Source organism: Tympanuchus pallidicinctus, unplaced genomic scaffold (assembly GCF_026119805.1).
Source record: "Tympanuchus pallidicinctus isolate F22 unplaced genomic scaffold, pur_lepc_1.0 scaffold9, whole genome shotgun sequence".
In the NCBI taxonomy this organism is placed as follows: Eukaryota; Metazoa; Chordata; class Aves; order Galliformes; family Phasianidae; genus Tympanuchus; species Tympanuchus pallidicinctus.
In genome coordinates this window covers 14,763,703-14,785,388 of record NW_026294813.1, presented here as the reverse complement: position 1 = coordinate 14,785,388, position 21,686 = coordinate 14,763,703, and the positions used below count along the sequence as shown (strand labels likewise).

General features: G+C 54.7%; 1 protein-coding gene across 4 annotated transcripts; it reads left to right on the top strand.

Annotated features, from left to right (window-relative positions):
• The first annotated feature begins 1,366 nt into the window (after nucleotides 1-1,366).
• On the top strand, nucleotides 1,367-21,666 carry LOC128074363 (receptor-type tyrosine-protein phosphatase kappa-like). 4 transcript variants are annotated; one of them, XM_052670132.1, is made up of 29 exons: nucleotides 1,376-1,583; nucleotides 4,173-4,424; nucleotides 4,833-5,075; nucleotides 5,728-5,961; nucleotides 7,344-7,580; nucleotides 8,227-8,517; nucleotides 8,893-8,990; nucleotides 9,654-9,840; nucleotides 9,923-10,025; nucleotides 10,464-10,710; nucleotides 10,866-10,905; nucleotides 11,495-11,600; nucleotides 11,751-11,818; nucleotides 12,062-12,204; nucleotides 12,339-12,426; nucleotides 12,714-12,784; nucleotides 12,875-12,911; nucleotides 13,639-13,736; nucleotides 13,891-14,007; nucleotides 15,030-15,187; nucleotides 15,263-15,398; nucleotides 16,083-16,232; nucleotides 16,372-16,471; nucleotides 17,209-17,288; nucleotides 17,671-17,805; nucleotides 18,160-18,285; nucleotides 18,705-18,862; nucleotides 20,294-20,429; nucleotides 20,772-21,666. In XM_052670132.1, the coding sequence occupies exons 1-29, from the start codon at nucleotides 1,421-1,423 to the stop codon at nucleotides 20,844-20,846; spliced, it is 4,077 nt and encodes a 1,358-aa protein (XP_052526092.1). In that variant the 5' UTR covers nucleotides 1,376-1,420; the 3' UTR covers nucleotides 20,847-21,666. The 4 variants fall into 4 exon arrangements, 3 of the variants coding, with proteins under 3 accessions (XP_052526092.1, XP_052526095.1, XP_052526093.1); XM_052670133.1 differs by lacking the exon at nucleotides 4,833-5,075 and having other exon boundaries at nucleotides 1,378-1,583; nucleotides 4,173-4,278; nucleotides 5,816-5,961; XM_052670135.1 differs by lacking the exons at nucleotides 4,173-4,424; nucleotides 4,833-5,075 and having other exon boundaries at nucleotides 1,377-1,583.
• The last annotated feature ends 20 nt before the right edge of the window (nucleotides 21,667-21,686 follow it).

The following is a 21,686-nucleotide window of genomic DNA, read 5'->3' as shown; positions in this document are numbered from 1 at the left end:
GTTCAAAACAGAGGGTGATCTTCTAAGAGCAAAAGTCACTGCCAGGTGGCACAAAATAGCATCGAGCAGATAGGATGTCAAAGCTCAGTAAGATGATAGAGCAAGGACCCTGCAGGAGCAGCCAGCAATCCTTTAGCAGACACTCTGAGAGCTGTAAATCTGCCCCCCCAAAAAGTCTGTAGTGTTACTGGGAACTCAGAGCGTGAAGAACGGGGAGGAGACATCATCCTCAATGAAAAGCGAAGGGGCTCTATGGATTGACCTCACAGTGGAGGGCTCTGGTGCCAAGCTGCAGGTGCTGAGATACATTCAGTCCCCATGTCACCTCCAGTGCATGGGGTGGCACCTGGGGCTGGTATCATGGTAGGATGTGGTCCTCGGCATGGGTAGGGGATTTGCCAGCCCAACAAAGCAGGGCCACTTGTGTCCTAGCTGCTGAAATCAGTCCACACACTGCCTTGGCATCATGTGCTTTGCCTTGTGTGTCCATAACATGCAGCTGCAGCCCATGGCTGTGGGAGGAAGGGAAGCAGAGCACGGTTGTGCTCAAGTTCAGAATTTTCCCAATGTGTAGCAAGGAGAAGTGTTGTGATGAGAGGGTGAACGAGCAAGTAGAGGACTTCCTGATAGCGTGAGCCATGTTGCCAGGTTTCAGATGGGGCAATGAAGGGCTTTTGGAGAAGCTGAGCTGTTAGCACGATGATGGGCTGATGAATTGTGCTGGGAGCAACATGAGGATGTGGTTTTTGGGGGACCTCTCTGATATGTGGAATTTCCCTCATTATTTTCCAATGATTCCCCAAATGAGGAACTTATGCCAACTGATGCCCATCTGCTTTTACATCTCTAAGCTGAAAATGCCCAGAGCACCAGCAGGCAGGTAGGGGTAAAGACTGAGCTGCTGCCAGAGGTGGAACGGCCACTCTTCAGGATTGTTTAGAGGACTGCACACTGCTGGGAAACAGCAGACATGATCTCGGAGCCTGGATCAGTCTGCTTTGTGCCCCTGGGGCTGTTACCTGTTGTCAGCCCACACTCCAGCACCCGGACAGTGGCTCAGCTCTCCAGCCTGCGGGATCAGAGCCAGCTCACTGCTCAACCCGGGTCCTCTTTCCTCAATTTTTCCCAGGCTGAGATACACTGATGAGGGGAGGTCTGTCCTGATGCATTCTCCACATGGCTTCAATGCTAGAATGGAATCCAGGAACCAGCACTGTTCACAAAGTCCTCCTGCATGCCCAGGTTCTGTGAGAGCAGCTGCACCCACCACAGCACCTAAAATCTGTTCTCAGGGAGCAATGAGGTTGCAAAAGGGGCATGCAGCCTGCCCAGAAAGCAGTTCTGGCAGAGCTTCCTTCTATGATGAGGAAGCTTCTTGCACCGCAAGCAACTGCTCTGCCCAGCTGTTTCCTTCCAGTGCATGCACATCGTGCAGTCAGGCGGGCGCACTGAGAGGTGCTGCCTGTGGGGAGAAGGGAGCATGGCCCCGCAGTGGGCCCTTCTCCTGGTCCTAGTGACTCTGCTGGCAGCGCTGGAGATGGAACAACATGCCCCCAACGACAGAGGATATTCCTGGTATCCAGGTAAGGGATGGCTGCTCTCCCCTGGCAAAGGGAGGTCTTACTGCTCGCTTGCTGCGCGTTCGCTGCATATTTTGACCATGAGCAGCACACAGAAGGGCCAGAGGTGTTACTCACAGCAGGAGCCGTGATACATGGGCATCAGTCGGGGTCGAGCTGCCGTGAGCTGTGTGGTGCTGTCTTTAGGAGACCACATAAATGCTTTCCCCTGTGCCATGCCCCTGTGTGCAGTGACGTCTCCTAAAGGCTGCTCTTAGTACAGGCTATGGGGTGTCCAAGCCGTGAGCTGGGGGCTCTTCAGGGAAATCCAGGAGAGGGGGCTCTCCAGGTCCACAAGACACAGTCACGGTGCCCATCCCCAGCTCTGCAGCCTGGCATGAGGGGGAACTGCAGAGCACCACACACAACTCATTTTCTAGGAGCGCATCAGGGTTGTTTTGTTATTTCCAACATCTGCCAGCAAAGCTGAGACACGGGGCTGATATTTAATCTCAGCAGAGCCCTTCAAGTCGTCTCTGTAGTTCAGGAGCAATCTGAGTTCCCAGGAGGTGGAGGACCCATCCAGAGGCTAGGCCTGCTTTCTGCCTGCTTTCTGTCTGACCTGGAGTCTCTCTCTGTACTGACCTTGCCACAGCTGGATGACAAAAAAATGTTAAATGAGCACTGTGTTGTCCCACCTTGCTGTGTGGCACAGAGGAACAGCAATGGAGGAGTGCCCTGTGCTTGCAGGGAGTGGAGCACAGCACACTGTCACTGTAACACTGGGGGTAAAGTCAATGGCAGTGAACATCCCCTGCCTGCAGCGTCCAAACCCCCTGCTCAAACTGTCCTGATGGGCTGGAGAGTGTATCTATGCCCATGTGTAGTTTTCCAGCTCATTTGCCCAGTTCATAAGGGCAGGTGGAGTCCAGGACACGGTGGGGACGCAGTGGGGACATGGTGGCTGGTGACCACATGGCGTGCTCTGCACAACTACGTCACCTGCCTGTCCCAGGAGCTGCCTGTGGTGAGGATAATGTTTGCTGAGTTTGCACCTCCGTGTTTGTGAAGAAGAGGAACTGAGACACGAGTGCTCGGCAGCCACACACAGCAGCTCTGCCTGCATCCTCAGTTTGTGTACATCCACACCCAGAGCAGTGCCATGGTCCCCCTGGGGTCAGGATCCTTGCATCACAGAGGACCAGGAGAGGGGGATGGTCAGGATGGAGGCCTGCTGGAGCCATCTTACATGTGATGGCCGGAGGTAGTGGGGCAGGGCAGACCCCCTGGGAAGAGATAGGGAACAAAGGGAGCAGAGGTCCCTGCACATCCCCCCTAACCGTGGAGGGTACAATGAAAGAGTGGGGAACAACCCCAGGCCACAGTGTTTTTGGGTAGCGTGGAGGAAACGACATGACATAAGGAGCATCCCAATGCTGGGTGAGGCAGCCCCACAGTCAGCACTGCCAGCACCGTGAGCAGCTGCCAGCAGAGGATGTGGTCGGGGCGTATGGTGCATTGTGTGCACCAAGCTGCACTGTTCCTTTGTCCTGTTGTCTCCTGACTGCCCCCTTGCACTGCTTCTGTGGGGTTTTAACACCTGAACGAAGGCCTCAGCTCCTCACAGCATGCTCAGAAGGGAGGTGGGCAAGCCTGTAGGGGGTGTCTTCCTGTAGAGCTTGACCGTACACAGTGACTTACAGGCAGACAGGCAAGAGCTGCAGCAGCAGTGCCTGCTGCCACTGTAAGTGTGAGTAAGAGAGACCTGCATTTCAAACAGGGCCTCGAGTAAATCCTGGGGGGAGCACAGATTCCAGGGGACACCACAGAAACTGTGAACTCTGTGCTACTCTCTGATGACCCCTCCTGCCATCCACAGCCAGGGCCCACCAGGTTTCGCTTTGCTACACTCCTGGAACATCCTGCAGCAGGAACAGGTGCTCTATATGACTGCTGTAAAACACCTGCTGCATTTGTGTCTGCAGAGCAGAGGCAACAAGGGGTTAATCACTGCATGAAAAGCAGCACAGTACTGTGTCTGCAAAGCACGCAGACCAACCTTTCTGCAGTCAGCACACATTACATGCTGAGTGCAGCCTCTTTGTCATGCCTGAACCATATTTTCCATGCTGAACCATCACCAGGCTTTTTCCTGCACTCTGTGCGAGGCCTGTAGGCGGCTGTCTGTGCAGTGAGGGTGTGAAAAACAGCCTTCAAAGGTAGTTTCTCTGCTCGCAGGATGCTGTCAGTTCCTACCAGGCTGGGAGCTGTGTGTTTCTCTCTATCTTCTCTTTGAATTCCATCCTAGTGATACAGGGCCAACCAGGCATGCTGAGACTCACCTGAGCCCCTCATGTTCCTGCGGGCACCCCAAAGCAGGCACGAGGTTGCAGATTTTTGCCCCAAATGCCCTAATTGGGATTTTATAAGAACAATGAAGAGGTGACAGCTCTCTGAGCACCTTCCATCCACACCGTGCTCCACTCCTGTCCCCAAGATCCCACATCTCCTCATGCCATCCATTGCTGACAACACAGTCAGCCGTGGCCAAGCCTCAGCCCTCTTCCTTGTGTCCCTGTCCCCGAGGTGGACTGTCACACTTTGTCCCAACAGAGCAGTGCACCAAGCCGCAGAGGGACTACAGACTTCAGTGGGACTACAGACTTCAGTTTACACCAGACAGAGACAGTTATGGGGTGAATGAGGAACTGCAGCTGACCTGCCCTGGACATCTCAAGCCCTCCTTCAGCAGCATCAAATGTGCAGAGCAATTCCAAAAATCAAGTCCTATAACACAATACGTCTGGATGGGGAGGAACAGCGCAGCTGCCTGGATCCGCATAGAAGGGGCCGTTCAGTGTGTTGGTGAGTGAGAGCAGCACACAGTGTGGGGGCAACGCGCAGCAGGAGGGCCGGGTCCTGTGCCCCGTGCCTTGGGGGTCAGACCAAGGAGTGGATGGAGAGGACAGTCCTGGGTAAATCCCAACTACGGGCCGCGAAGAGGGGCAAGGGGTGGCAGGGATGAGGGTGCAGTGGGACAGTTTGTGACTCTGAGGGTCACTGGGACATACAAGGTGTGAATGAGAGGTCAGCGGGACGTACAAGGTGAGCCCCTTCCCGAGAGCTGTTCCAGTGGTCGTATCATGGCAGATGGACATGCCACTTTCTGCCCCTCCAGTGACCGGAGGGCTGCAGGTGTTTGCTGGTACCCACCGTGCTCTGTCCCGCCTCACCAGCTCCCACCCTAACTGAACCCATTTTCACCTCTGCCAGAAACATGCCAAAGGCCCCAGTGGGATACAGAACTCCATCTGGCACCAGACCTGGAGGAGTACAGCAAGAATGAAGAAGTGATGCTGAGCTGCCCCGAGGGTTTACAGCCATCCTACACCCGTGTCAGATGTGCAGGGGGAAATGGGGCTTTGGATTATGCTGGATCTGTATATAGAGACACGTGGCTGGGGTGGAGCAGCTTTGGAACCTGGGTCCGCATTGAGGAGACTGTGCAGTGCCTTGGTAAGTGGAGTGGCAGGAGGTGCCTTCTCTGCAGCTCTGTGCTCAGTCTTCTCACCCTCTCCCCTCTCTGAGTTTCCCACCTCCAAACTGACCGCAGGAACATCATCCTGGTGCCTGATTGGGCTCGCAACTGAGCCCAGCTCTCTGTGCTATCGGAAGTCACTTCCCCAGACTGGCTCTTGGTCCGTGCCAGGCACTCAGCCATGTTGACTGCAGCACACAGCTGGATGTGATCTGCAAACTGCTGAGGGCACACTCCATCCCACTGTCCGTGTCACTGATGGTGATATCAAAGAGTTGGCAGACCCAGTACTGACCTCTGGGACAGCACTCATCACTGGTCTCATCTGGACATTCAGCCATTGACCTCCACTTTCTGGGTACACTCTCGCAATCAATTCATGCTCCATCGAAAAATTCACCCATGACATCTGTGTCTTTCCAATTTGGAGAGAAGGATGTGATGAGAGACCACCGGTCAAAGGCCTTACTGAAGTCCAGATTACATCCACACCGTGCTCCTCTGCTGCTCCTGGGCCTCACATCTCCTCATGCTGTCCATTGCTGACACCACAGTCAGCCGTGGCCAAGACTCAGCCCTCCTCCTTGTGCCCCTGTCCCTGAGACAGACTGTCACATTTTGTCTCAGCAGAGCAGTGCAGCAAGCCGCAGTGGGACAACAAACTTCAGTTTACACCAGACAGAGACAGTTACGGAGTGAGTGAGGAGCTGCAGCTGACCTGCCCTGGACATCTCAAGCCCTCCTTCAGCAGCATCAAATGTGTAAAGCAATTCCAAGAATCAAGTGCAATAACACAATACGTCTGGATGGGGAAGAAGGTCTCTGGTGCCTGGATGCTCATTGATAAGAACGTATCATGTAAAGGTAAGTGAGGCAGCAGTATTTCTACTCATCCCCTCTCTGCCTTCACACCAAAATGCCACCCACAGCATTGCCCAGCAGACACACTTCATGGGGCAGGGTGTGGGGCCAGCTCTGAGAGGCTCCCAAGACTGTCCTGCTCTTTGCTGTGGCTGCCGATGCCACCCTGGTGTGCACTGCTCTGCAAACCCTTGTTTCCTGTGCAGAGGAGGGTCCCTGGGACTCCTCCAGCAGCTGCAGGAGCTGCAGTGTGGGAGACAGAAGGGATAAATGAGTGGGGGGTGCAGGGAGCACTGGGTACCTGGATGGGAGCCAGTGGGGATATGCCAGAGGGAAGGGCAGTGCCCTCCCACAGGACAGGGCTGTGCTACCTGTGGGGATGATTGCAGGGAGGTGGGCAGGGAAAAAGGTGCCATTCTTGCTGCCAGAGTTCACGCTCCCATGGCTAGAAAGGTGCATATGAGCCTTCTGCCTGCAAGTCGGGGCAGGCAGTGTGAGAAGGGTGAAAGAAGCAGGCTGTGACCAACCCCTGAGCAAGGAGAATGCAGAAGAGATTTGCTGGAGCCTAGGGAGATCTGGAGCATCATAGGCACTCAGGGATTTCAGGGATGGAGGCAGATTTGAAGGAAAGAAAAGAGATGTCTGATTAGGGAGTGTCCAGGTTACGTCTTGTTGTGGGGGGCAATGGATGCCCCTGGCTGTGAGAGCAGATCAGGTGTGTGGGGATCAGTTGTGGCTCCAGAGCAAGAGGAAGGCTTCCATCGTTGGTCCTGGCAGAGGTGTCTGTGTCTTTTCATCTGTGTTTGGGATCCAGAAGGCGTTTCTGGGGATCCCTACCAACCCCATCCTCAGGCACTGCCACACCTCACCATTTCCCACCCTAATTGAACCTGCTTCCATCTAAAATAGAAATGTGCCAAAGGCCCTGCTGACACCCTGCTCTCCATCTGGCACCAGATCTGGAGGAGTATAGGAAGAAGAAATGGGTGATGATGAAGTGCCCTGAGGGTTTACAGCCATCCTACTCCCACTTCATACATATAGGAAAACTGAAGTCCCTCAGCAATGGGACATCCAAAGAAGTCTACAAGGGAAGGCACATCAGTAATGCCTGCAGCTGCATCTGGTCCAGTGCAGACTGCCTGAATAAAGGGGCACCAGGAGCCATCCTGGGAACCCCACATTGCCCTTCTTACCCAGAGAAAGGCAGGCTGTGTGAGCATGACAGAATTCAGGCTCTGCATGTGCCGGGGAAGTGGGAGGTGCTGCCGAAGGGCTGTGGTGTAGGAAGGCTGATCCACATCATGACCAGAAACTCCATCCCTCACCACTGTGTACCAGGGCAGCAGCTCTTCTGTTAACATCTTCCCATGTTTTTGGTGCAGGGAAATGTCAGAAGCCACAGTGGGATTCCAGGATTCGTTTTGTCCCAGACCAGGAATTCTACAACTTCAATAAAGCAGTGACACTGACATGCCCTAATGGGTACTGGCCTTCTGCCATGGAGATCACTTGTGTGAAGCCAAGACCACACCAAGGCCTCCCAGCTCCTCAGAGCATCTGGTTTATGAAGAACAGCACAGGCTTATGGCCGTTGGCAGTGGGATACATGAGATGTGTGGGTGAGTGAGGATCTTTGTGAGTGAGGGAAGGTGAGCATGATGGAGGTCTTCTGCATTTCTGCTGGCCCCGTTATGCAGGCACACATGGATACTGTCCCTCTGGAACAGCTGAGCAGGGTTACAGTGCCAGAAGCCTGAGCAGCAGCACGGCTCTGCCCTTGTCTCTGGCTGGTGGACACAGCTGATACCTAAGTGCATTCCCCATTGAATGGTGGCACGGCCTCATCCATCCCACCTTTGCAGCCCTGTGCCCAGCTGGCACTCAGCCCCTACCATGCCAAATGCCCTGCTGAGAGCCGGGTTGCTGGTGGAGCTGTCATTGGGCAACCAGGAGAGATGACGGGGAGGTGTGCCTGTTGGTTGTGTCAGCAGCTGCAGTGCCTGTGGGAACAGCCAGATGAGCGGTGGGGGCCTGAAGTGTGCCTGAAGGGGTACAGTTACCTCCAGCAGTGACTACCGACCCAAAGTTAATGTCCAGCTGCTATAAATGCTCTGGTAACTCCTCCAGCTTCTTCATCCAGAGACCTGAATGAGCTGTTTCATCCTCCTATTTCCCTTCTTGTAGCAGGGTTGTGTGTCAGCAGCACCATTAAAAGGGTGGAGCGGAAGGCAAGGAATTGACCCTATTGCAATACTTCCTTTGCAGAGGTGCTAGAAGTTGTCCCTGCCACCTTGGAGGCTTCCAGCACCAGCATCAAACTGAACTGGACCTGCAGATTCCCTGATGCCTGCCAGCACGTGCAGGCCACATGCCGGCTGGCAGGGCCTTCCTCACCTCCTTGTACGGCTGAGGAGGTCACTGGAGTGGAGCTCCTACACGGACAGAGGGGAACATTCACCTGTCCTCCCCTGCAGCCCTTCACTGACTACACTGTCACCATCTCGGTGCCCCCCAGCACAGTCCTGTTTTCATGGATGATCAGGACAAAAGAAACAGGTAGGTGTCCATGGCGTAGTACAGGAGGGAAGGGACGTTCCTGGGCTGGTTCACCAGCAGAGAGGCAGAGAGAGGTGACCTTTGCCCAGCACTTCATTCTGAGCATCCCTCCCTGCTGTGATGGTGCTGGCATTGGGGCTGCATGCAGAAGAGGCTGTGCAGAGTCCTGGAGCAGAGCTCTTTCCTTCCTACCCCGCCCTCCTCACCACACCATCGCTGCTCCTGCTGTTGTGAAATCCACGCTCCTTTTGTGGCACAAAGTGTGCTTGGGTTTGCTGCGCAGCCTGCCCCTGGGCAGTAGATGAGGGCATCCTGCTGTGGGCTCAGACCTTCTCTGCCAGCCCCACTTGTGACTCCGTTTTCCTGCGCTTCCAGTGCCGCAGAAGCCGGAGCAGCTGCAGCTGGATGCCAGCACGGGGACCCTCAGGTGGAAGGCGCTGCCCTCCTGCCAAGGGGAGATCGTTGGGTACCAGGTACCAGGGGCCCCCACCCAGCCCCTCCCTCCCTGCTGACAGCTCTGTGCACGCAGGTGTGCAGACCATGGAAAGCCCTGAGGACCAGCAGTCACCCATCCACGTGCTGAATTTCTGGCTGTCATGAATTTGAGCATTTCCGACTTCCTCTCAGTGGTCCTCAGTCCCCAGTGATGTATTTGGCGGGGTGGCCTTACAGGCTTTCCTGTGCCTCTTGCATTCTTATCTTTTCTCTGGCCATGACAAAGGCTGTGGTTTGCAGTGCTAGAAGCAGGGCTGAGGGAGGAGAGCGCTGCACCCAGCTTGTAGCCACCTCAATTTGTGACGTGATTCACAAATCATGAGGATGCCTTGCAAATCCGTCCAGCTCAGAGGGCTTGCAGAGCAAAGGCACAGTCTAAGCAACTCCATTTTCTGCAGCTGCTCTGGTGCTATCTAGAGCGTTAGCTCCAGAGTCTTTCCTGCCCTGCTCTGCTCAGCACTGACGCTTTGCTCACACACACACAGGGCCGAGGCTCCCGCTGAGCTCTCTGGGCACCTGCAAGAGCTGGGATAGGAACAGGGGCAGGAGGAGCAGAGCAACGAATTGCTGTCTGGCTGTGGTGTGGGCAGGCTCCTGCAGGATCGTGGCCGCTGCCCTCCAGCTCCGTGTCCTGTCCCCAGCTGAACGTCACGGCCAGGGCCTTGCAGGACGGCGGCTTCCTGCAGATCGAGCGGCTGAGGCTGAGCAGCCAGACCACGGAGCACCCACTGCCCGCGTACGGCCCCGGCACCACATATGCGGTGGCCGTGCGGGGCCTCACAGCCGTGGGTCCCGGAGCTGCATCACAGTTTCACACCAGCGGCTCAGGTGAGGGTCTCCGCACGCAGCTCCTCCTCCTGCCCCTCCGTGCCAGTCTGCTGAGGCTCATCATGGGGATCTTCCTCTGCAGAGACGCCCGATGGCTGCTCCCGCCTCCTGCTCGATACCTCTCCATCTCAGGGCACAGCCGTGCTTCCCCTGCACCCCATCTCCCAGCGCCCTGAGGCAGCCAGGTGAGCGCAGCCCCGGCTGCTCTGCTCTTGCAGCCCTGAGCACTGCTGCATCCCTTAAGCTGCCTCTGTCCACCTCTCTCCATTCCCGTCTCTATTACCGCCCCCACAGCCTCACTTTCTCCATCCTCACCCCCATCTCACTGCCCTACCTCCATCTCCAACCTCATTCCCATCCCCCTCCTCACCACCCATCCACATTCCTAGCTCTACATCCCCACCCCCATTCCACACCCCCATCCCTCCCTCCACCCCAATCTCCATCCCTATTCTTCTTCCCATCCCCTTCCCCATCCCCATCCTCAGCCCCTTCCCCGTCTGTTCTCATTGCTGTTCTCATTCCTATCCCCGTCCCTGCTCCCGACCTCACCCCCATGTCGCTCTCATCCCCTTCCCCGTGTTCCCTCATCCCCATCCCCCTCTCACAGCCCTGCCTTGCAGTGAGCACCAGCTGCTCGTGGCGGTGACACACAACAGCACGGTGCTGGAAGACGCCTGCTCGGGGGAGCTGCAGCCCTCCAACCACAGCCACCCTGCTGACCCCTACGTGGCCGCCGTGCTCAACCTCAGCGCGCCCACGGACTTCGTGCTGGGTGATGGGGCCCGCGGGCACGGCTTCCACAACGCTCCCCTGCACCCAGGATGGGATTACACCGCCCTGCTGCGCCTCGCCCGGCGCTCACCGCAGGTACCCGTGCCGGGGGCTCTTGTGCACGGGGCGCGGCAGCGACCGCCGTGTCCTCGGCCACGGCTGGGGCCTTTGGTGGCCCTGGGTGGCAGCTCCTTGCTGTGTGCTGGCTGACGTGGGATTGCTCTGAGCCTCCGTCCTGTGCCCTTCAACAGGCGGAGACATTCACCTGCGTGTGCTACAGCTTCTCCATGGGTAAGTGGTTCCTCTGCCCCACACCTGTGCCTGAGGGTCTTTCTGTATCCCCCCCCCCTTTTCCCAGCCCGTATCCTTGCAAGGAGAGGAGCTGGGCAGTCCAGGAGCTCTTGCGGGAGCAGAGGAAACTTCTGTTTCCCAGATACTGGGAGTATTTACCTGCTATAACCGGTTCCTACCTCCATCTTCTTGGATGCTCTCTGGATCCTGAGGCTCTCTGTGGGTGCACAGGCTTTGGTACCCCTGGCCTTTTGGGCAGGTGTGCATGGCTGCAGCTGGACCCCCTGCAGCTTCCATGCCATCATCTCTCCTCACATCTCGGTCTTAATACTGCCCCAGTCCACATGCAACCCCAGAAACACTAACGCCTTGCCAAGCTTTGTGCTGAGGGAAAGGCATGGAGGCATGCCTATGCTGAAGGGCATCGCACCCAGCATCACCCCTCCTTCTGCATCAGCAAGGTTGCTTCCCTTCTCAGAACCTTTGCTAGGAAATGAAAGGAGCTCCTTTCCTCCCCACACCACTGTAGGGTCTCCTTCCCGTGGGTTTGGGTTATGTGGAGCATGATCCTGGGCTTTGCTTTTTGCAGGGCAGGAATCAATTCCTCTGCTGCACAGACTGCCTGTGCTGATGGCATTTGTGCTGGCCACTGTAGTCTTGGCACTGGGGGTTTTCCTGCTCCCCCTGTTCATCAGGTCAGTACACGTCTCTTCTCTCCCACTCTTTGTTCTGTCCAGGGGCTGCCTGGTATGGACCCTGAAATAAAGCAGGACATGTTGCCATGTGGGCACCCCCCTCTGCTCTCCACCTCCTGCTGATCTTTTGCCTAACTTGCTGTCTTGCAGGCAAAAGTGCAACAGATCAGACACCTCTGAGATCAACAGCAGTATCCCCCTCCAGAAGCGTCGCAGAGGTGTGGTATGAGCAGTCTGAACAGGTTGCTTGGTAGAAAAATGAGCAGGGTGCTCCCAGGCACTGTGAGATTCCTTGCAGAGCAAAGTGGGGCAGAGCTGGCTGGTATGGGGAATGAGACACCTCACAGAGAGGGAGACATGCATGGGCAAGGATGAAGCTGGGTTTGGTAGGATTCTGCCCAGTGAAATGCCAGCTCACTCCCATCAGCTCATGCTGACCTCCTGTCCTGATGTTCCCATAGGTGCCAGTAATCTGAGCACACTGATCCTTGTGGAGGAATTGCTGGATGCTCTGAAGAGGCTTCAAAGAGCAGAGATAGAGGCAGAGCAGATGGAGGATGAATCAGCTGACAGGCACGATGCAGGGCGTCTGGGCGAGTACCAGGTCTGTATTAGGTGTTCTTTCCCATCTGGTTGCACCATCCATCCAGCACCAGCCCCTCCTTGGGTGTGTGAGGCACTCAGCCTCACACCCGCCAGAACCTGGACTAATGCAGAGCTCCTCTTCCTCCTGTGCAGAAACTGGCTTCCTCCCTCTGCCACTCCTGCAGTGCTGGGAAGGAACTATGTAACGAGGGCAAGAACCGCTACAAGAGCATCATTCCGTGTACGCAAAGCTCTCCCGGAGCTCAAAACTCCTCTGTGGCTGATGCAGTGTGGACATTTGCCATTTCGCTAATGGTCTCCTCTCAAAACACACCGCATCTTCTTCCTGTGCAATGTTCCCCGTTATTTTGTTAGCTCTTCTTTCTTTCTGAACTTGTCCCAGGGCTTGGAAAGCTCCTGAGGAAAGATCAAACAGAGCTTTCCTAAAAGATACTTCCTTCCTTAGACAGTCATTTCAGTGCTGCCCCAAAGGGACAGCCCACTGACTCCCACCTCCCTCTCTCCCAGACGATCACTGCCGTGTGGTGCTGCAGCCCTCTGACACAGGGAATGACTACATCAATGCCAGCTACGTGGATGTATGTAGCGAGGAGGATGGCTCCTCTACTTCTTGCCATATTAAATGTTTAACATGGGTGACTGGACTTGTTTGAAACTCTCCCCCACAGAGCTACCGGAGCCCGCGCTTCTTCATTGCTGCTCAAGGTGGGTGCTCCCAGCCCTGGGAGCTGCCCAGAGCTGGCACAGGTCCTCAGGAGCTGCCAAACTCTCTGAGTCCCTTTGAAGTCCCTTTGGGATGGGTTGGTTTGCTCTGTGCAGAGAGCAGAGGGGGTTCTCAGGGTCCTTACAAAGCTGCTGAATTATTTTGGGTAAATAGGACTCCAAATGTGGAAACTCAGGCTGGATATTAGGGAAAAATTCTTCTCAGAAACAGTAGATAGGCACTGTAACAGGCTGCCCAGGGAGGTGGGCAGAGTCTGAAGGTGTCCAAGAAACATGTGGATGTGGCACTGAGGGACATGGTTAGTGGGGTGGGGGAGTGGGCTGGGTTGGACTAGGTGATTTTAGAGGCCTTTTCCAACCTTGTGATTCTATAATTCTATGATCATCGTGGGGACATAGGTGGGACAGGCACTCATTTTCAGATGAGTGGGCAGCAGCTCACTTTCAGGCTTGGTGCAGTGACCACTGCCCTGTGTCAGTACCCATCAGCACTGGTGCACTCTAGGCTCATCCACCCTCCCTTTTGCTGAACCCCTTTTCTAAAGTGGGTGCCAAAGTAGGGGTGCCCCGTACCCGTGGCCATGTACTGCCATGCCCAGGCTGTGTCACATCAGCCCTGGGAAGAGGGAAATGTGGGGCTGCACCAAGGAGCCTGGGGGCACCTCCGTGGTTTGGGCTCTGACACAGGGCTCTCCTCTTCCTTCCCAAGGCCCTTTGCCTGGGACAGTGGTGGATTTCTGGCAGATGGTCTGGCAGGAGAAGACTTCAGTCATTGTGATGCTGACAGGCTTGGTGGAGCACAACAAGGTAAGCATCCCAGCCTGTGCTCAGCTCTGGTCTCCCAGTGCCCAGTTCCCTTGCTTTGCTTTGCTCAGCACAACCCTCAGTAAGGTCACAAAGCATCTCCACACCTCCACTTGCAACGCTCCCCTAATGAAATTGTTGGTGCTGCCATTGACAGATCAAGTGCGAGCAGTACTGGCCAGAGCAGCAGCAAGTATATGGGGACTTCACTGTAACACTCAACAACACCAGGACCACCATGGGCATTGTTACACGTGTCTTCTGCCTGCAGAAGGTAAGGCTGTCATGCAGCTGTGATGGGGTTGCAGGGCTCTTCTGGAGTTATCAGCTGAAATTCAGTCTTGCTTGGGGTCAGCCTTGTTGTCACCAAGCACTATTCCAGAGCATCAGCCCTGGGTTTCTATGCAAGGCAGAAAGACAAGCAGTCAGCTCCAGTGATCACCCTGACTGAGTCTGGACTATGTACCTGGGCAGATCCTGCACTCCCAAGGGCCTGGGAGAGGTGATCACAAAGGGTGGAAAAGTAGCTAAAGGATATGAAAGGGCATCTCTCCACATCCAGGCTTTTCAGAGTGATGAGACAGGTACCTGCCATCTGGGTCAACCTGCAGAAGATCCACATGAAAGCACTGTGGTGCCTTGAGACTCCTGAACTTGAACAGAGAGATTATGGTTTAAGGTATATTAATATCCTGAAGATATTTCTCAGGATGGCTACTTCCAAGGTTGGAGAAACCAAAAGAGTTGCAAGGAGAAGAAAATGAGTACAGCTGCAAATGTTACACATGTTCTTGTCTTGCCTAGAACAAAGTCCACCTAAAAAGTAAGACTCCAAGAGCACCTGGTGGTGGGACATGGCAGTTCATTAGTTCAAGCCAAGTGAATACAGGATGGCCTGGTACCAAAGGGGCTACATGCATATCACTTAGAATCAGCCCTAGGAAATGCCTTATTTGGGAAAGCTATGGTTTTCTGAAGACTATGGAGAGTCTCAACACCGTGATATTTATTTCTTTCCTCTGAGACACAGGCTGCATTCACTGCTTTGAATTCACAGTTCTTATTGTGTGGAGGCAGAGAATAAAGCAAATTATGTGGTATGGTGAATTTGCTCAGAGTCCTCGTGGTGCCCTTTGCTGTCTGATCAGCTACAGTGGAGCAGCCATTGTATTGGTGGTGCTGTGGGAGGGCTGAGTGCTGGTGCATACCTGCCATGCTTTTCCTCTACTTGTTGACAAGTGCTTCACATAACTTCTCAGGCTGGTTCCTGCTCCAGCCACATCTCCCTCCTTGCAGGCAGGATACGCTCTCCCAAGAACAGTGGAGCAGTTTCACTACATGCAGTGGCCAGACCATGAGGTGCCCAGGAACCCTGCCCAGCTGCTGTGCCTAGTGGAAATGGTGAACAAAAGTGGATCAGAATCTCCTGCGGGTCCTGTGCTGGTGCACTGCAGGTACTGGGATGGGAATGCTCATGTGCTGGACCAAGGCTGGTTAGAGCAGTACCAACCCCTCTTCCGTGTCCTTAGTGCAGGGATCGGGCGAACAGGCACCTTCATTGCCCTGGACTTCCTCCTGAAGATGGCAAAGGCTGAGGGAAAGGTGGATGTGTTTCACTGCGTGCAGAAGCTGCGGGAGCAGAGAGTCTGTATGGTGCAGACCAAGGTGAGGGGAATCACCTGCTGCCTACATGCTGTGGGACTACAGGTTTGCCCCCCTCTCCTCCCCTATGATGTGATCTGTGCTGTGATCTGTCACATGGTCCCATTACCAGGACTGGAGCTGCCAGGTGATAGAGACTGGAGGGTTTTGTTATCATTGTGCTGTCCAAACCTAGGGACCCTCTGAGACTCTCTAAAGCAGCATTAGCATGTATATGCACCAACAGTCCTGGCACGGAAGGGCAGGTCCTTGCTCTTATAGGCAAGGAGCGCATGTGTCCTTCAGGCTTTCAGGATGTTTGCCCACACGGCATCATCTGGCCAAGAGACTATGTTCCCACAGTCTGCTCACAGTTGTGTCCCTATGGAGGAAGACGTAGGTTGGACAGGCCTGTCCAACTGCTCGCAGGATGAGTGGTTCACTGGTTTTCTGGACTTCCTTCCTGAGAGCGGGGGTCTGGTTTGAGAGGTAGCAGAGAAAGATGGTCTTGTCTGGGTGGTTGCAGTTGCTGGCTGCTTCTCAGAATAGGGCTGCCTACCCCAGGGGTGTCTGGCAAGGAGGTGAAGGGTGGAGCTGGCACAATCCTGATGCAGGTTAGTGTGTTGCAGTCTGTGGGAAGTAGTCTGGAGTCCTAGTGCTGCCCATGGAGCTGCTCCAGATGGTACACTAACTCACATCTCCATGCAGGAGCAGTATGCCTTTTTGTATGAGGTACTGCTAGAAGGCTTGCTCTGTGGCTGTACTGGGGTGCCAGTGGAGAGAGTTGCCAGTCACACCAGCTGCCTCCAAGGAGCTGAGATCCAGAGCCAGAACAACATCCTGGAGAAAGAGTTCAAGGTACCCTCAGGACCTGGTGCAGCGGGTCTGCTGCCTCCTGCTGTGGGTGAGATGTGGGGGGAGTGTTTCTTTGTGGTTTATCTGGAGATGGAAAGGGAGCTGATAGGAAGGGCTTGCTCAGGTGAATCATCCCTTACAGGCAGTGCAGAAATTTTCTGAGTTGTTCCAGCTCCTGCCGTGCAGAGAAGCGGAGAAACCCAGCAATCAGCCCAAGAACCGCAAGCCAGGGATCCTGCCAGGTACTGCAGGACTGGGCAGCTCATTGCTCCACCATCCAGCTCCTGAGAGCAGTGAGGGGGAGGATGCTGTTGCCAGCACTGCTGATTCCCTCCCCAGCACCATGACAGAATAATGGGACTAACCATTCTGCCCCTGGGACCAAATTCCAGTTTCTGGTTGGTGTTGCATAGTATCATAGAATCATACAGATTGGAAAAAGTCTTCAAAACCACCAAGCCCAACCATAAACCTGACCTATCAAGGCCGATCACTAAACCGTGTCCCTCAGTGCCACATCTTAGCATCTCTTAAACACCTCCAAGGATAGGGACTCTACCACTTTCCTGGGCAGCCTGTTCTAATTCTTTACCACCCTCTCTGTGCGGAAATTCTTCCTAATGTCCCATTTAAATATCTCCTTGTACAAACTGAGACTGTTACTTAACATAGGCAAAGCATTCCCTCCATGTGAACCACACCTCATCCCCACCTCCTTCTGTGCTTCCACAGCTGAACTTAACCTTCTCCATCCTAAGTCTAATCACAGCCTGAATTCTAACCCTAACCCTAACCCTAACCTCAACCTTGACTCTAACCACAACTGTCACCCTAACCCTCACTGTCACTGGGAGGAGCCCAGATCAGGCACCAGATAGTGGTCAGGAATGGGGTTCACAGCTGCTTCAGAGCCTTCCCCCTCACTCCCCTCTGTGCAGGCAGGGGATGGCTCAGCCCTTCTCTGCCCTTGCCTCCACAGCGGACTCCTTCCGGCCCATCCTGATGTCCTCGCTGAACGCAGACGGTTCGCCGGGCTACATCAACGCCGTGTTTGCCAATGTAAGGCTGCAGTCAAGAGGGCTTGGGGCTGCAGGGAGCAGCAGAGGCTCCGCGAGCACCCAGAGCAGAGCTGGGCTGTGCCGCCCAGCTTCAGGCACCCCAGGCCGAGTGCTCCATCCTGGTGACTGTACCCGGTGCCTGGGGCCCTGCTGCCAGGAGATGGCCCCCGAGTTCAGCCGCAGCCCTGACAGCGCGCAGCTCAGCGGGCTGCCGCGCGGCTGCTGCCTTTTGCCTGCGCTGAGTTGCTCCGCCACCCGGTGTGCTCTGCCCAGCCCTTGGCCGCATGGAGGTTGCTGGAGTAGCTGTGGTTCTCACAGGCACGGCCGTGTCTGTGCGTTGTGTCACCTCTTCATTTCCTCCTCCCGACTGCTCTGTTTTGCAGACATACAGCAAGGAGGACAGGCTGATCATCACCCAGCTGCCCTTCTCCAGCACACTGGTGGATTTCTGGGCTCTGGTCTGGGATTACACCTGCACCTCGGTGGTTGTGCTGAACCAGCTCCAGGAGCTGGACGAGGTCAGCTGCCTGCTCTTCTCCTGACAGCCTATTTTCTGCCTCTGCTGTATGAATCTCTTCACTGGGGCCCTGCTTGCTATGGGGTCCAGCTGCAAGCTTGTAGTTCCACTTTGCATTGCAGAGTCCTATGGCACTGCAGTGGTGGGGGGAACCCAGAGGAACAAGGGTGGCCCTTGGATTTACTTCCCCTGACCCAGTAGGGGGGCTGTTTTTCTGTTTGCTGTCCTGCAGGTCAGCCCCAAACACAGAGCGGGCAGAGTACCCATATGCATGCTGTAGTTGAGGGGTTGGGCCAAGTGTACCCATGTGAGGCATTGAATTGCTGTGTGCCACCATGCATTTATCTCCCTTCAGACATATGTGGAGATCTGGCCCACCCAGGGCAAAGCCATCCATGGCCATTTTCACATCCAGTGGATCTCTGAGGAGGCTGGAGCTGGTTTCACAGTCTGGACACTTGCACTCACCAATAGGCAGCAGGTGGGTTTTTGGCATAGCAATGACAAAGTCCTTTGAGAACAGCCTTTGACAGAGCTGAGAGCCACTGCAGGCTTTGGTTTAGGGCCAAAGTCACAGCTGGAAGTGTCAGAGGGAAGGCCTGCAAAAGGAGCTGATTGGTTCCTTGAATGACACTGGTCAGAGCAGGGCCTTCCCCATGGGAGCTTTGTCCCAAGAGGGTGAATCTGTATACAGTGGTACAAGGCAAAGCACAGATACGTGTGCACACCTTTCCAACCTGGAGAACATCAGCCATGAATAGTCTGTGCATCTCCACGGTTGTTTATGGATGGGGATAGCTATTCTAAGCTTCTGGACCATATCCATACTCTCTGGCCTTCCTCTCCATGAAGCCAGTGGGTTACTTGTCTGCCCAACCCAACTTCTTTCTTCCTTGCTAGCCCAAGAAATCTGCAATGAAAGTCCATTTCTGGCAGCTGGAGGATTGGCCCATGCAGCACCGTCTTCCCCCACATCCCACCACCATCATCAGCCTGCTAGGGAAGGTGGAGACACACCAGCGGCAGAGCCAGGATGGACACATCCTCATCACTTGCTGGTAAGCAGTATGTCTTTCAGAGGAGCAGCTGTGGCACAGAGATGACTCATGCTGAGTTACATCAGTGAACTCAGGTACCAGCTCCAGTCTCAGCTCATGGTGGACATGTTGAACTTAGATTGGCCACTGTAGTGAAGGAGAATAAGAAATCCTTTTACAAATATATCAATGGCAAGAGAAAAACCAAGGATGATCTCTATCCTTTAATTGATGTGGTGGGGAATGTGACCACAGATGACAAGGAGAATGCTGAGGTCCTCAACGCCTTCTTTACATCTGTCTTTAATAGTCAGACCAGCTATCTTCAGGGCACTTTGTGCCCTGATCTGGATATCTGGGCTGACAGGCACAATGTCTCCCCAGAGATTGAGGTGGAGGCCGTTAGGGAGCTCCTCCTCCATCTGGACAGTCACAAGTCCATGGGACCAGATGGGCTTCATCCTAGGGTGCTGAGGGAGTTGGCGGGGGCGATTGCTAAGCCGCTCTCGGCCATCTACCAGCACTCCTGGTTGACTGGAGAGGTTCCAGAGGATTGGAGGCTTGCTGATGTGACTCCCATCTACAAGAAGGGCTGTAAGGAGGATCCAGGGAACTACAGGCCTGTCAGCCTGACATCAGTGCCAGTTGGTTGATGCTCGGCTGAACATGAGCCGACAGTGTGCCCAGGTGGCCAAGAGGGCCAACAGCATCCTGGCCTGCATTAGCAATGGTGTGGCCAGCAGGAGCAGGGAGGTGATCATCACCCTCTACTCAGCTCTGGTGAGGCCGCACCTCGAGTGCTGTGTTCAGTTTTGGGCTCCTCACTGCAGGAAAGATGTTGAGGTCCTGGAACGTGTCCAGAGAAACTGGAAACAAAACTGGAGAGGGGTCTGGAGCACAAACCTTATGAGGAGCGGCTGAGGGAGCTGGGATTGTTCAGTCTGGAGAAGAGGAGGCTCAGGGGAGACCTCAGTGCACTGTACAACTTCCTGAAGGGAGGCTGTGGTGCAAAAGGGTCTGGCCTCTTCTCCCAGGCAAATAGGAGGACCTGAGGAAATGGCCAGAAGTTGCACCAGAGGAGGTTTAGGTTGTACATTAGGAGAAACTTTTTCTCTCAAAGGGTGGTCAGGCACTGCAATGGCTGCCCAGGGAGGTGGTGGAGTCGCCATCCCTGGCAGTGTTCAAGAGGCGCCTGGGTGAGGAGCTACAAAATATGGTTTAGTGCTTGTGGTACTAATAAGAATGGGAGGGTGGTTGGACTAGATGATCTTGCAGGTCGTTTCCAACCCTATGATTCTGTGATTCTGTGATTCTATGTTCAGCTGTGTTCAGAGGAAAAGGCTTCCCTGTGGAGGCTGGCTTGGTGGAGGACCATCCCAAGAGCCCCAGGTCTGTGTGGCTGGTGGGACACCTCCGGGGATCAGCACCACTAAATCACACTGCCCTCCACAGGGATGGTGCCAGCCGGAGTGGGATCTTCTGTGCTGCCAGCTTCCTGTGTGAGCAGATCCAAAGTGAGGGGCTGGTTGATGTATCTCAGGCTGTGAGGATGCTGAAGAGGCGGCGGAGGCAGCTGATTAAAGATGTGGTAGGTGTTGATTTCACACTCATCTGGGAACTGGAGCAATACTGGAGCACTGGTGAAGAACTGATGGGTGCCCAGGTGCCTGCCCTGCACCCACCTCACCACCAGCTCCAGGTCCTTGAGGCCATCATGCGACTCCTGTCTAGGAGTGAATATCAGATACTGTGCCATGGGCGCTGGCACTCCTCCCAAGCCCAGACAGCCACAGCACTGGGATAGCCTAACTCTCAGCCAGATGGGGATGTACCTACCCCTGGCTTTCTCTTGGAGATTGTGGCAACCATGCTGGCCTTCCTCAGAAGGTATTCTGGTAGCAGGTACTTATCTGAATCCTTCTGTCTGCAGGAGCAGTATGGGCTGTGCTATAAACTAGCCCTCAGTTACTTGAATTCATTTGAAACCTATGGCAATTTCAAGTAAGAGACGTGGTCACAGCCCACCTCTGGCCAGGACTTCAACCTTCTTATGGAAGCAATGGAAACCAGAGGAGATGTGCACAGCCCCAGGATCACAAAATCATTAAAGTTGGAAAGACCACTGAAATCACCTAGTCCAACCATGCTTTACTCTTCCCATAAGCCACCCTAAGGGCCATCTGCAGCTAGACAACAACAGGCTGGACCGTCTCCAAATTGTAGACAGAATTTCAAACATGAACATGGCTCTTTGCCCAGAGTTTTGGCAGGACTTTACTTGGCACCACAACATGAGTATGCTAAGCAGAGGATAGGCACCAGGCCTTGATGTGTACAGGCCAAGGATGCAAAGAACTAACTTTCCCATCCAGTCTCCCCTTCAGACATCCTTAGTGAAAGTGGGGTAGCTGCACTAATGCCCCAGTTGTGCTCCATCAGGAGCACCAAACCACTGTGAGATCTCCTGCAGGGCTGGAGCACAGGCCATCTGTCCTGCTTTGGGGGAAGCAGCAAGCTTGTGCCCAAGAAGAGCCAGGGAAGGGATAATCCACAGCCCCACAGGGATGACCTATTCCTTCCCACACCACTCAGTCCATTCCTGCTGCTGCATCTTCCCGATGCTGGTCCTCCAGGTGCCACAGCCCTGACAGTGCCAGAGAGGCTCCCTTACAAACCTGCCTGCCCCACCGTGGAAATCCAAATTGAATGTCCATACTTTGAACGTTGTCCAGGAGAGGCTGCTGCACCACACTGTAGAATGTCTGTCAGGACTCACCCCATAGCTCTATCTGTATATCACCAATAAAGGCTCTGTGATGGCTTCAGTGGTGGTGGTGAGCTCTGA